This window comes from Oxyura jamaicensis, unplaced genomic scaffold (assembly GCF_011077185.1).
Source record: "Oxyura jamaicensis isolate SHBP4307 breed ruddy duck unplaced genomic scaffold, BPBGC_Ojam_1.0 oxyUn_random_OJ72226, whole genome shotgun sequence".
In the NCBI taxonomy this organism is placed as follows: Eukaryota; Metazoa; Chordata; class Aves; order Anseriformes; family Anatidae; genus Oxyura; species Oxyura jamaicensis.
Window position 1 is genome coordinate 16,665 of NW_023310929.1, and position 13,912 is coordinate 30,576.

A 13,912-nucleotide genomic window follows, 5' to 3' on the forward strand; every position below is an offset into this window, starting at 1 on the left:
TTGTCTGTAATGCCCATGCTCAACAGAGATAAGTTAGGCAAGCTAAGACAGCCGATCAAAAGATCAAAAGTAGCCAGAGAGATAGTTTCCCAAGTTTGCTGTGTATAAATAATGGTGATTCAAGCCAGAGGTGTGCTTGCTTTGCAAAAGATCAACAAGCACCTGAGAGCTATATAATTAATTCTTTAATTAAAAGACCTTCATGTGGATTCCAACTCTATATGCTTATTGGCAAGTCACAAACCTATGGATAACAGTTTTGGTGACCCAGATGAGACCCTAAATTAGCCTTGTCTGGTCCAACTTGTTGGCATCAGTGTCAGAGGGGAGGATGCCAGAGACCAAGTGCATACTTGTGATTTTATCGGGGTCCAGCATCAACCCTCCAAAAATCTGGGGCCAGTGAATGGCACAATGGCGCAACACTGAGGAATCCACCAAAATTCTGGTGATAAAGGGGAAGTCACTGGACTGCTGAGTACAATTTATATGTTCATATAGGTATTTAGAGAGCAGATTGTCAGCCTCACACAAAGACACTGTATTTTAGAGAGAAGGGAAGATGGTCCCATGAGCTACCTGACCCAATTGAAGGGTTAAAGTTAAAGCCGAGTATGAGCAGCTACCAAATGGAAAATAGGAAGCAGTCCAGAATCCCCACCTTCCTCCCCCCTTGGATGCATCCTCAAAAATTGGTCTAAATTTGGTGGTGAATATAGGACAAAGGGTAAAATGACGCAATACTGTAATCAGGAGCGGACTCAGTATGAACTGGAAAACAATGGCCAGAAAATGGATCCTTTAATTATGATACCCTATATTGAAATTGATGTTATTTTGCCATGGGGAAGGAAAATGGGACAAAGTGATGCACGTTAGTGCTTTCATGTAATTGTATCGGGACCTGACAACTCAGGCAGAGTGTGGATTACGGGAAGACCGTATTATGCTATGGGCTGAAAAGAAAGGGAAGGAAGGGAATGATAAACCCCCTAAAATTTATCCGAGTCTAGAACAAGAAGGGGTTCGGTTATTGGCACCCTTGACAACACCGCTGTATAATCCAGAGGTTTCCCCTATTTCTGAGACTTCTGTGGGGACATCAGAGGACTCTCCTGGGGGTTGGATTTATGAGGTTTCTGCTGGAACATCAGAGATCTCTCCTGAAGCTCAGGCTGCAGAGGTTTCTGCAGGGACATCTCAGACCTCTCCTGAGACCCAGGATGATTCTAATTTTAGCCCAATAGCACTTTGCACCTAACAGAAGATGAGGCCAGTTATCCAGGCTCCATTAAGGCAGGCAGTGGGACCAGAGGAATAAACTTTTTTTGTTCATGTTCCATTTACAACATCAGATTTGTTAAACTGGAGACACCCTGTTGGACCTTATAGGCATAACTCAGCAGCAATGCATCAGTTGCTAGAAACTATTATGATTTCCCATAACCCTAACTGAGGGGATATGCGAGCCCTATTGAATGCCTTTTGACTGCAGACGAAAAGGGAATGGTTTTAGAAAAAAAAAAAAAAAAAAAAAAAAAAAAAAGGAGCTATACCTATACAAGTGCCAAAATATCCAATTAGCCTTTCAGCAAGGAAGGGGCTGGAGCCTCTGATAGACAATTTCCTGTCTTATGGACTAATCCATGAATGCCAATCTAGTTTCAACACCCCAATACTGACAGTAAAAAAAAAAAAAAAAGGCAACAAATAGCAGTACATATAGGTTTGTGCAAGATTTCACAGAATCACAGAGTCACAGAGTCATAGGGGTTGGAAGGGACCTCAAGAGAACATCGTGTCCAACCCCCCTGCCAAAGCAGGTTCCCTAAAGCAAGTTGCCCAGGTAGGCATCCAGACGGGCCTTGAATATCTCCAGAGAAGGAGACTCCACAACCTCCCTGGGCAGCCTGTTCCAGTGCTCCTTCACCCTCACCGTGAAGAAGTTCTTTCTCATGTTGTTGCAGAACTTCCTGTGATCCGTTTTTTGGCCATTGCCCCTTGTCCTGTCCCCACAAACCACTGGAAAGAGGCACACTAGGTGGAGCGATCCCCTGTGTATCCAGTGCCACAGTTAAAGAATGCCTGCTTTCTGAAACTCCAAACTGAGTCTGAAGAGTTTCTTTTATGGTAACAGTACAACTTGAAAGGCCAATAGTAAACATTTCTGCAACACTAGAAATCATAAGTAATGTCACTACCGATGCTCTTGGTTGAATACAAACAAAAATAGAACACCCTTTACTGGATGCAGGGGGAAACTTAGTAACCAGAGATGAGGAAAAAGCTGAGGTGCTTAATGCCTTCTTTGCCTTAGTCTTTAACAGCAAAACCAGTTGTTCTCTGGACGACCAGTACCCTGAGCTGGTGGAAGGGGATGGGGAGCAGAATGTGGCCCCCACAATCCACGAGGAAATGGTTGGCGACCTGCTACAGCACTTGGATGTACGCAAGTCGATGGGGCCGGATGGGATCCACCCGAGGGTACTGAGAGAACTGGCGGAAGAGCTGGCCAAGCCACTTTCCATCATTTATTGGCAGTCCTGGCTATTGGGGGAGGTCCCACTTGACTGGCGGCTAGCAAACGTGGCGCCCATCTACAAGAAGGGCCAGAGGGTAGACCCGGGGAACTATAGGCCTGTTAGTTTAACATCAGTGCCAGGGAAGCTCATGGAGCAGATTATCTTGGGTGTCATCATGCGGCAGTTGCAGGGCAAGCAGGCGATCAGGCCCAGTCAGCATGGGTTTATGAAGGGCAGGTCCTGCTTGACGAACCTGATCTCCTTCTATGACAAGGTGACACGCTTAGTGGATGAGGGAAAGGCTGTGGATGTGGTCTACATTGACTTCAGTAAGGCATTTGACACCGTTCCCCACAGCATTCTCCTCAGGAAACTGGCTGCTCATGGCTTGGACTGGCGCACACTTCCTTGGGTTAAGAGCTGGCTGGATGGCCGGGCCCAGAGAGTTGTGGTGAATGGAGTCAAATCCAGTTGGAGGCCAGTCACTAGTGGAGTCCCCCAGGACTCGGTACTGGGACCAGTCCTCTTTAACATCTTCATCGATGATCTGGATGAGGGGATCGAGTGCACCCTCAGCAAGTTTGCAGACGACACCAAGTTAGGTGTGTGTGTTGATCTGCTCGAGGGTAGGAAGGCTCTGCAGGAGGATCTGGAGAGGCTGGACTGATGGGCCGAGGCCAACGGTATGAAGTTCAACAAGGCCAAGTGCCGGGTCCTGCACCTGGGGCACAACAACCCCAAACAGAGCTACAGGCTGGGAGATGTGTGGTTAGAAAGCTGCCTGGCAGAGAAGGACCTGGGAGTAGTGGTTGACAGTCGGCTGAATATGAGCCAGCAGTGTGCTCAGGCGGCCAAGAAGGCCAGCAGCATCCTGGCTTGCATAAGAAACAGCGTGGCCAGCAGGTCCAGGGAAGTGATTGTCCCCCTGTACTCGGCTCTGGTGAGGCCGCACCTCGAGTACTGTGTTCAGTTTTGGGCCCCTCACTACAAGAAGGACATGGAGGTGCTTGAGCGAGTCCAGAGAAGGGCTACAAAGCTGGTGAAGGGTCTGGAGAACAAGTCTTACGAGGAGCGGCTGGGGGAGGTGGGACTATTTAGCCTGGAGAAGAGGAGGCTCAGTCTATGTAAATGAGAAGAAGCAAATTCAAACAGGTATTAACAAAATCTGGCAAGCATCCCATTTGTTTCACCAAGTGTCTCAGGATGCAACCGTCAGTAGCGGACCAGATTTTTCCTGGTTTTGGTCATGGTTGCCAAACTGGATTATTAAAACAACAGTTTTTAATTATCATAGTACCTGTAGCTATGATAGCAATATCTAATTGTGTTCTGCGATGCATGCCTAGTTGTCTAAATTCATGTAATGCTTTATTCAGCAAACCTCACAGAGTATATTATCCATATCTCTTCTTGCTAACAGTAGAGTGCTTCCTCAAATTTACAGAAATGGACAAGAACTATGTAGTGAGAACTATGAAGCCCAAAAGTGATGTTCATAGTCACCAAGGGGGAAAATTGTAGTTTTAAGCTGAGGAAAACAAGAAAACCTTGAAGAAAACAGGGAGACTAGTAGCCTTGAGCTAGCAGAAGCAAGGGACATAAGGGATGAAAGCTAAAAAACAAAGAGAAACACAGTTGTAGGAAGATTCCAGACTGACCTATGGTAGCCTCTTGCTCGTTAAGGGTCAATAACATATTAAAATCACACCCATCAAAATGCTAATATATGGAAACTAGGGATTTGATGTCCTGTCCACCCACCCCCACCTCTTGTCTGTAATGCCCATACTCAATAGAGATGAGTTAGGCAAGCTAAGACAGCCAATCAGCCAATCAAAAGTAGCCAGAGAGACAGTTTCACAAATTTGCTGTGTATAAATAACGGTGATTCAAGCCAGAGGTGTGCTTGCTTTGCGAAAGATTGCTAAGCACCTGACCTTGCAGAGTCATATAATTAAATACCTTCATGTGGATTCCGACTCTGTGCTTATTGGCAAGGCACACCAGGCACAAACCAACGGATAACAGCACCACTGACTGCTACCCTCTGGGTCTGGCTGTTCTGCCAGTTTCCAGTCCACCTCACTGTCTGCTTGTCCAGCCCATACTTCAACAGCTTCTCTATAAGGATCTTATGGAGGATAGCATCAAAGGCCTTCAAGGAGTCCAGGAAAACAACATCCACTGCTTCCCCCTCATCCGTCAGGCTGGTGATTTCATTATAGAAGCTTATCAGGTTGGTCAGGCATGACTTCCACTTGGTGAATCCATGCTGACTACTCCTGATTTTCTTGCCCTTCATTGTGCCTGAAAATGATTTCCAGGATGAGTTGTTCCATCACCTTCCCATGGATCAAGGTGAGGCTCACCAGCCTGTAGTTCCTTGGGTCCTCCTTGCCCTTCTTGAAGACAGGAGGGATGTTTGCTTTCCTCCAGTCTTTAGACACTTCTCCCAGTTGTCACATCATATTTTTCCATCATAACTAAAAACAATTCTCACTCTAAACTTAACATTGAACTACAGATATGAACTTGGAGGAAAAGTTACATTTAAAGAAATTCAAAACATAATATTTAGGTTTCTGGAGATGCCTTTGTTTCTGAACAACTTGTACTAAACAAAGAACTTTATCCCATGTTTAATATTCTTTAGCCAGGTCACCTTTCTGTTCCTACATCAGAAAAGAAGGTTGGTAGAAATGAATTTGAGTTCGCTTTGTCCATAATAATACTAGAACTGGCATTCAAGTGAACAATGTGCAGAGGTCCACCCCAGTGCAGAGACTCAGCCCAGACTGAGTAAATAGGGGATCCCCTTCCTTTATTCCTTGTCAATTGTGGGCATTACAAATACTGGGTCACAGTACTCAGCACTGACTTCACTGCACACAGGACTCAATAGAAGGCAGAAAGAAAATATTCAGAAGGAAGACAGTAAAGAAATCAGAAGAGATGAGTTTGAAATACTAGAAGAGTCTAAAAATCATTCTTCTAGCTTGCAAAATGCATTACATAAGATCTCTACCAAAACCCCCAATCTACAAATCTTGACTATACAGCAATTACAAAACCTGCTCACAAAACAGAAGAAAAGACCTTTCCTGCCCCAGTATAACCATATAGCCTCCTTTGGCCTTGGAAATCTGAATGGGACATATTAATAGCTAATTAGACCACAATATGCCAGTATTTAGCTAAAAAAAACACCTGTATCCAGATAAGTGTGCGGCCTTTTTCCATTGAAAATGACATCACACTTTGCCTAGCTTTTCCAAACATTCATTCCAAGACCTTTTATCCTCTCAAAATATTTTGTCTATAGCTAAGCTTTTCCTCTTCCTCCTTTCTCTCCAGTTTTCTGATTTCACACTTTCACACTTCATTACAGTGCTTGCACTGGCACATATATTCAGAATTATGTAAAATAAAATTAAATAATCAAGGAATTTTAAAATTCTCATCTCCTCTGGTTCTCTGAAACAGCTTGTTAACTTTATTAAAATAACATCAATTATTCTTTTAAGTTTCATGTTGAATTATTTTTAATTCTGTACCAATACCTTCCTTCAAGCATAGGTCAAAGCACATTTACTAAAGATAGAGATTCTTTTATTTCATTAAGGGTTACTCTTAAACTATTGAATCAAGCTACAAAAGTGTTTCCCCCTCTGAATAACAGTATTATCAAAATTTAGAAAAAAATTAACAAGCTTTTTCTTCTTTCTTTCAAAATCCTCTGCTGGAACAAATAATTCCAAAAATTATGTCTCACCTTTGCACTGGCAAAAAAAATATTTTACGCTACAAAACTGGTGTAAAACTCTTATTCAAGCATATGTTCTTTGTGGTACCACTGCAAACTGGCAGGACAGTTACAACTCTTCCCACAGCTGGAAAAATTATATTCTGCCATGGCTGCCTCCAAACACAGAATCTGGATATTGTTATCAGAGCTTAAATTTCATAATCAGTTAACTTCTAAATATTTAGCACTGCCCTTAACTTTTTCATTCAGGAAAAATTCTGCATTCTTTCAAGGAGCGTTACATGTTCTATCCAAAGCAAGCTGCTCTTTTCAAATATTATATGGCTTTTTACTCACTAGGCCTAGGTGAATGAACTTAATTATATAATTTTTAAAATAAAATCCAATCAATCCTCCTAGAAAATAAACTTCTGTAGGGAAATTAAACATTTTTTTAAAAACAAAAATAGAGAAATTCATGGAATTTTTATTTTAATACACACTCTTAGAAGATGTCAAGATACATAGCTTTGTATCACTATCAGACACAAGGTTAGGCATAAACATCACAGATGTAGTCCATATATATTTGTTGTTAGTATCAATCCCCTAAACTTACAGAATAACGTAAAACACAAACAATAAATAATTGAAAATCCTTACCACTTTGTACCCCATATCTGTTTTGCATGCTTTTCTCCCTGAAAACATTAGGATTCCTTGCCAGGATAGCCTGCAGCAAGACCGGTATATCTCCCTCTGGATCATCACTGCCAAGGTTATCTTTCAATTCTCTGCAATTGTGGAAGTAAACAAATAAAGAAGCAAATGTATTTTCAAATTGTAAGAAACAATGTTCAAGTTAAAAAAAAAAAAGAAAACAATTTACTGCTAAAATAAAGAAAAAAAAAGTCTGCAAAGCACTGTTCCCTGCCTCTATTTTTTTCCCCTCTCTTCTTTAAGGAATGGAAGGAAAATTTCCTACCAGTCCTCAAAATTATTCTCTGTTATTAAGCACATACATATCCATGGCTGTCAGATTCTGGCTATTATATAAGTTCCTTATACCCACTTTTGATCTTCTCCACAGAAGAACAACACTTGTATAACATTAAGTATTGTAGGATTAAAAATAAGATATCCATGAATGTATAATGTTCAGGTCGCATATTTTATTATAAAAAGGGAAATTGGCATGTAATTGACATCACAGGATTCCCTCTGAACTATCAAAAATGTAATGGATTTTCTATAAATGCATTGGTGCTTTCATCTATTGTTTGTTTTGAGGACTTTTTAAAAGCTACTTCCATTTGATCAAAGCAACTTATTGGAAAAATATGTAGGAAAAAGTGCTGTCAACATTCAAAGGACATCATACAAAAATGAACAAAACAAAATATATATTAAACAAAAAGAGGATACTTGCTGATTCAATTTTTTAATATTAAAGTTCAATACCTAATCAGAATTGACATGGGTCTTACATGGGTCTCACCAAAAAGTTTCTTTTCGTATAATGCTGGATATATAGTTTGTCTATAGGTATTATTAAACAAACTGGAACACAAATAGGTGTTGTACAATCAACATCACAAAGTTTGCACTTGTAACTTGAACAATTTAAAATTGCTCTATTTAAAAAAAAAAAAAAAAGTTATGCTTAAGTGCTACTTGACTGAAATAATTGGCTCTTAAACACTGATAATCTGCTACAAGCCTAACAAACAACCTGCACATTCGGGTTTTCAAATTCTCACAAAAATCCCTCTCAATCCATTTCATTTTAATCTCAAGGAATAAGGACAGTGATGTGATATAGCTGAAGTTCAAAATACATACATGTGATCTGTTGACACCTGATTGAGACTGTGGACGAGCTGTGAAACTAAATTTTCATCCCTGCAAGCCAGAAGGCAATTCACCTCTTCAGCTATCCGTCCATTGAAGAGTAGGCTTTTTGTTGTTGTAGCAGGTAAAGGTGATGGAAGAGGCAGCTGGTTCAAAACTGTTATCAGAAGACAGAAAGAAGTTCAGAATCATTTCTCAGAACACAATCATACAAAGATGGGCAGCCTTCTTACTCTCACATGATTAAGATAAAAACAAAAACAACAAAAAATGACAACTACATTTGAAATATAGGGAAAAATTCTGGATTTTTTTTTAAAACATACAGAGGCTACACTGCTTTAAACAAAGCAATGTATTCAAGTACACTAATTATATTATTGTTGTAAATATTTAAATGTGTTAAGGCAAGTTATATGAATAAAAACACACTTTTAAACATTCCAAAACATAAAGTTATTTAAAACGTTAAGACAGTCTTCTCTTGGAATTGAAAGCACTGATAATGGGAAGGAAGGAAATGTAAAACCCTTGTAGTTGCAGGCAGTAGTCTAAGTGCATTGAGCATAATTTTCTACACTGATCTTCAAGTTTCCACTTTGTATGGTCAAGGTAGATGGGAAAACAAAACAAAATCATTAATTTAAGCCACTAATTACATTCTCAGATTGTTCTTCCTGTATTGTATTCATTTCTATGCAAGTTATTTTCTCAAGAAAAGACTAGTGTTGTTGATTGGTATAATTACAATGTTAATTCACTCAAAATAACTATTCACAAATCATAGAATCATAGAATGGCTTGGATTGGATGGGACCTCAAAGATCATCTAGTTTCAACCCCCCTGCCATAGGCAAGGATGCCACCCACTAGATCAGGTTGCTCAGAGCCTCATCTAACCTGGTCTTGAACACCTCCAGGAATGGGGCACCCACAGCCTCTCTGGGCAACCTGTTCCACTGCCTCACCACCCTCTGAGTGAAGAATTTCCTCCTAACCTCTAATCTAGATCTCCCCTCTTTTAGTTTAAAATTGTTTCCCCTCGTCCTGTCATTATCTGATTGAGCAAAGAGTTGCTCTCCATCTTTTTTATAAATCCCCTTTATGTACTTTACTCTTGGTAAAAACATTTAATTGCTTAATTTAAAACATCCATAACAATATTTCAACCAGATTATAAATGAGCATACTAAGAGGGCATTCTTAGGTCTATATGCATAAGAAGGAAGTATATAAAATAAGAAGTCTTGACCAGATGACTGGCAGGGCTTATATAGACAAGAGAAGTGTAAGCCAGAAGAGGCCAAAAAGTTATCTATACAGATAAATCACTTTCATGGGTCCAAGAAAACAAGATGACTGACTTGCCAGGCTGATTACAGCTCCAAGATAAAGGTTTTAACTAAATCATTAGAAATAGCTTCGAGAAAAAAAAAAAAAAAAAAAAAAAAAAAAAAAAGAAAACAAAATAAAAAAAAACAAAAGAAGAGTACTTACGGTCTGTAAGACTAGCAATGCCTGCAAGAGTAGTGATGGGAACATGAGGCATATCCCCATTCATCCTGAAGTTCTGGGATGGTAGTGCCTTCACAGATATTTTAGTTCAGGTGCCAGCTATCATTACTTCCCATCTCCCAAGCACTAAAAAGAACAAAAACAAATGACAACATTCAGTCTATTTAAAAGACTTTTAAATTCAGTAATATAAATGATAAATGAAATGCAGGCCATAACCTCAGCTGCATACTAAGTAAATTTTGTCAAGAGTAGGTAGAACAATGTAGAATTTAAATATCAAATGGCATTAAGAAATCAAAAGGCAAATTTCTGGTCTGAGAAGCAGAGTCCTTCACCAAAAATGATGCAAGATAAGGCAAACAAGAAATTTTCTTCGGTTATACAGTACTAAACCAATAGTCAATGTCTGGATATTAAAGGTACAAAGACAATTAAAACAAGTTAATGAATTTTATACCTTATTTTGAAAAAAAAAAAAAAAACAAAAAAAACCACTAAAAAATTGGTAGCAGAACTTCTGTTGATTCATATTGCTGTGGAGAGCACTTAATCCATAACCAGTTTAAGTAATTAGCTATGTTCACTTCCCAAGTTTGGAGAAGGAAGTATTTTTCATACAAGAGGTGGCTAGCAAAAATAAAAGGAATAATATACAGATGTAAAAATCAAGGAAACAATGTGAAAATACAAAATCTTCATGTATTTTAAAATAAGTATCTATTTCAAAATTAATCTGAAGATCTCTCTTTAATATTAAACACTCTCTGGTAAAACTACTGCTAGGAACTGTAACCCTCATTCCACAAAAATAAAAGTTTTAGTCCCACTAAACTAGCTTGTTTATTTCCTGTAAAAAGGTACATTTTATATTCAACTAATGAATAAGTATGCATTCACTCAGTGTTCACTAATTGTAAAGATCTAAAAAGATATCTACTAAAGATATAGTTAAAAAAAAGTTGTCACAATAATTTCAACTACAGTTGCAAGACAACAAAATTTACAAAGATCACACATTACAATCCACTATTGTTATACTAATGAAATGACAAAAATTGAGCATTTGTCTAAAGACAAACAAAATAAAGGAAAGGAACTTGGTTTTGTATACATCTGCCTACTATAGATAGGCACCTGTGCTAACAGTTTGTGAAAGAGTAAGAAGAATTCTTCCGTAAGCATTTATGTTGCCTGCTGAAGATGCTGAAATCGTGATTTGCTTACACTTACTTTACAAATCAATATTTTGCGAATTACATACACAATACATATAAACTAAAAAAAAAAAACACTGTCATTTCCTTAGTAATTGCCATGGTCTCTGTAACTGCCTTAGTAACTGCCATGGTCTCATTCTTACCTCTAAATTACATTTGTTTATTTAAAATATTGTACATTACAGGTGCAGAAACTTAGCTAAGAAAACTGCTTCAGACAGATATACTGTGTGTTTTGTGGTGTTTTGTTTTGTTTTGTTTTTCTCTTGTTTTTGTTTTTGTTTTTAACCAGGAGAAAACAGACTTCATACACCCAGAGCAGTTTCAAATAATAGTCAAGGTTCTTTACCTGAAAAAAACACCAATATACACAGGATTTTAGTAGTTTCTTAGTTTCCTAAATAAGCAATTCTTTAAAAAACAGACCAAAAAGAATCCTACAAACCCATAACTTAACTTTTCCCGTGATGAGTCTGCAACAGCAAGCCCACAAGAGCTACTAACACTTAAATTATACATACGATAGAAAGGCCATGTCTGATAATCCACTTCTCCCAACTGAAACTGCATCAAAACTGACTAAAGCCATGTCAGTAGACAGCATTACTGGAAATCGTGTACTCAACACTGAGGCAAGAAAAAAAAATCTTAGTACTTTCACTTCTTAATAGCCTGGGGAAGGTATAACCATCAGATGTAGTCAATATTAACACAAGTTCTTTTCCACTATTACTGCTGCAATAATTAAATTATATAGATATTCAATGGGAAAAATACCTCCAAAACCAGACACTCAAATCAGAAACCTTCTCCACAGATACATAATAAGAAACCCAAACTGGCAAGGTCCAGACCTGAGAATGTATCAAGCTAGGATGGTCAGGGGAAGAGCATTCTTTATAAGAGGAGAATAGAACAGGTTAGTTTGTTTAGCTAACAAAACCAAGGTCAAGACAGAACGTGGTTGCTTTCTATATGGTAATCAAAGAAGGCTGAAAGGAAGGAATGCTGAAGGCCAATGTTAACACAACAGTAAATGAAGGCATGAATGCAAACAAGAAGGAAAATGAAACAGAATCTCACCATCAGAGTAGCCACTTCATGGAACAGCCTTCTATTAAGAGTAGTAGTAGATTCATAGAATCATAAAGGCTGGAAAAGACCTCCAAGATCATTTGGTCCAACCACCAGTATCACCCACTAAACCATGTCCCTAAGCACCACGTCCAACCTTTCCTTGAACACCCCCAGGGACAATGACTCCACCACCTCCCTGGGCAACCCCTTGCAATACCTGACTACTCTTTCTAAGAAGAAATGTCTCCTGATTTCCAGCCTAAACCTCCCCTGGTGCAACTTGAGGCCATTCCCTCTATCACTGGTTATCTGTGAGAAGAGGCCGACCCCCAGCTTCCCACAACTTCCTTTCAGGTAGTTGTAGAGAGCAATAAGGTCTCCCCTGAGCCTCCTCTTCTCCAGACTCCAGAACTCCAGCTCCCTCAGATGCTCCTCATAAGACCTGTGTTCCAGGCCCTTCACCAGCTTCATAGACCTTCTCTGGACACGTTCCAGGGCCTCAATGTCCTTCTTCTACTGAAGAGCTCAAAGCTGAACACAGTACTCGAGGTAAGGCCTCACCAGAGCTGAGTACAGGGGGACAATCACTTCCCTGGTCCTGCTGGTTACACTATTCCTGATACAAGCCAGAATGCCGTTGGTCTTCTTGGCCACCTGGGCACACTGCGGGCTCATGTTCAGACAAGCATCAGTCAGCACCCCCAGATCCTTTTCCTCTGCACAGCTTTCCAGCCACTCTTCCCCAAGCTTATAGCACTGCATGGGATTGTTGTGGCTAAAGTGCAGGACCCAGTACTTAGCACTGTTGAACATCATTCCATTGGCCTCTGCCCATTGACCCAACCTGTCCAGGTCCCTCTGCAGGTTCTTCCTACCCTCCGACAGATAGACACTTCCCCCCCCAACTTGGTGTCGTCTGCAAACATACTGAGGGTGCACTCAATTCCCTCATCCATGTCATCAATGAAGATATTAAAGAGGATGGGTGTACTGGGTCTGGCTGGGATGTTAACTTTCCCTGCAGCAGCCCATACAGTGCTGCGCTCTGCACTTGTAGCTAGAACAGCAGTGGTATCACACCAGTGTTGTGTCTGCTGCTGAGAAGTGCTGGCACAGCATCAGGACTCTCTCTGACCCTCCTAGGGGGTGGGCAAAAAGTGAGAAAGAAACATCACCAGGGCAGCTGACCTAAACCAAACAAAGGGATATTCCATACCATATGATGTCACACTCAGCAATAAAAGGTGGAAAAAGGAAGAAGAGGGGAGGGGTGGGCTCTCGTTGCGAAAACGTCTGTCCTCCTCCCGAACACTGGCTACGTGCGTTGAGGCCCTGCTTCAAGGACGTGGTCAAGCATCGCTCATTTGTGGGAAGTAGAGAGTAATTTCTTTCCTCTGCACTTCCACATAGCCTTTACTTGCTTTGTTTAGTTATTCCCTTTCCCCCCTCCCTTTTCCCCTTTCCCTTTTTTCCCTTTAGTTGAATTGTTTAATTAATAATAATATTTCCTTAATTATATATATATATATATTTCCCCTTTTTAATTAAATCATCCTTATCTCAACCCGTGAGTTGTTCTTTCCTTTACTTCTTCCCCTCCTCATCTGAGGAGGGGGAGTGAGAGAGCGGTTGTGGTGTTCAACTGCCTAGCACGGTAAAACCACCACAATGGGCACCAATGGCAACCCCTGAGGAACACCATTTGTGACTGATTGCCAGCTGGATTTCACTCCATTCACCACTACTCTCTCGGCCTGGCCATCCAGCCAGTTTTTAACCCAGTCAAGAGTGTAGCTGTCCAAGCCATGGGCTGCCAGCTTCTCCAGGAGAATACTGGGGGAAACCATGTCAAAGGCTTTGCATAAGTCCAGGTAGACTACATCAGCAGGCTTTCCCTCATCCACCAGATGGGTTACCTGGTCATAGAAGGAGATGCATGTTGAGCATCTAGTCCACCAACACCCCCAGGTCCTTCTCCTCAG

At 40.3% G+C, this 13,912-nt stretch overlaps 1 protein-coding gene across 1 annotated transcript in view; it reads right to left on the reverse strand.

Moving 5' to 3' along the window:
* LOC118159831 (nipped-B-like protein) overlaps window positions 1-13,912 on the reverse strand; it is a gene marked incomplete at its 3' end in the record, with an annotated part of 90,227 nt that overhangs the window by 7,997 nt on the left and 68,318 nt on the right. The window contains exons 2-4 of the mRNA XM_035314383.1: window positions 9,616-9,759; window positions 8,110-8,275; window positions 6,931-7,061 (exon numbers count right to left, since the gene is read on the reverse strand). Coding sequence (XP_035170274.1) covers window positions 6,931-7,061; window positions 8,110-8,275; window positions 9,616-9,679 — 361 coding nt within the window. The remainder of the gene's footprint in view (window positions 1-6,930; window positions 7,062-8,109; window positions 8,276-9,615; window positions 9,760-13,912) is intronic.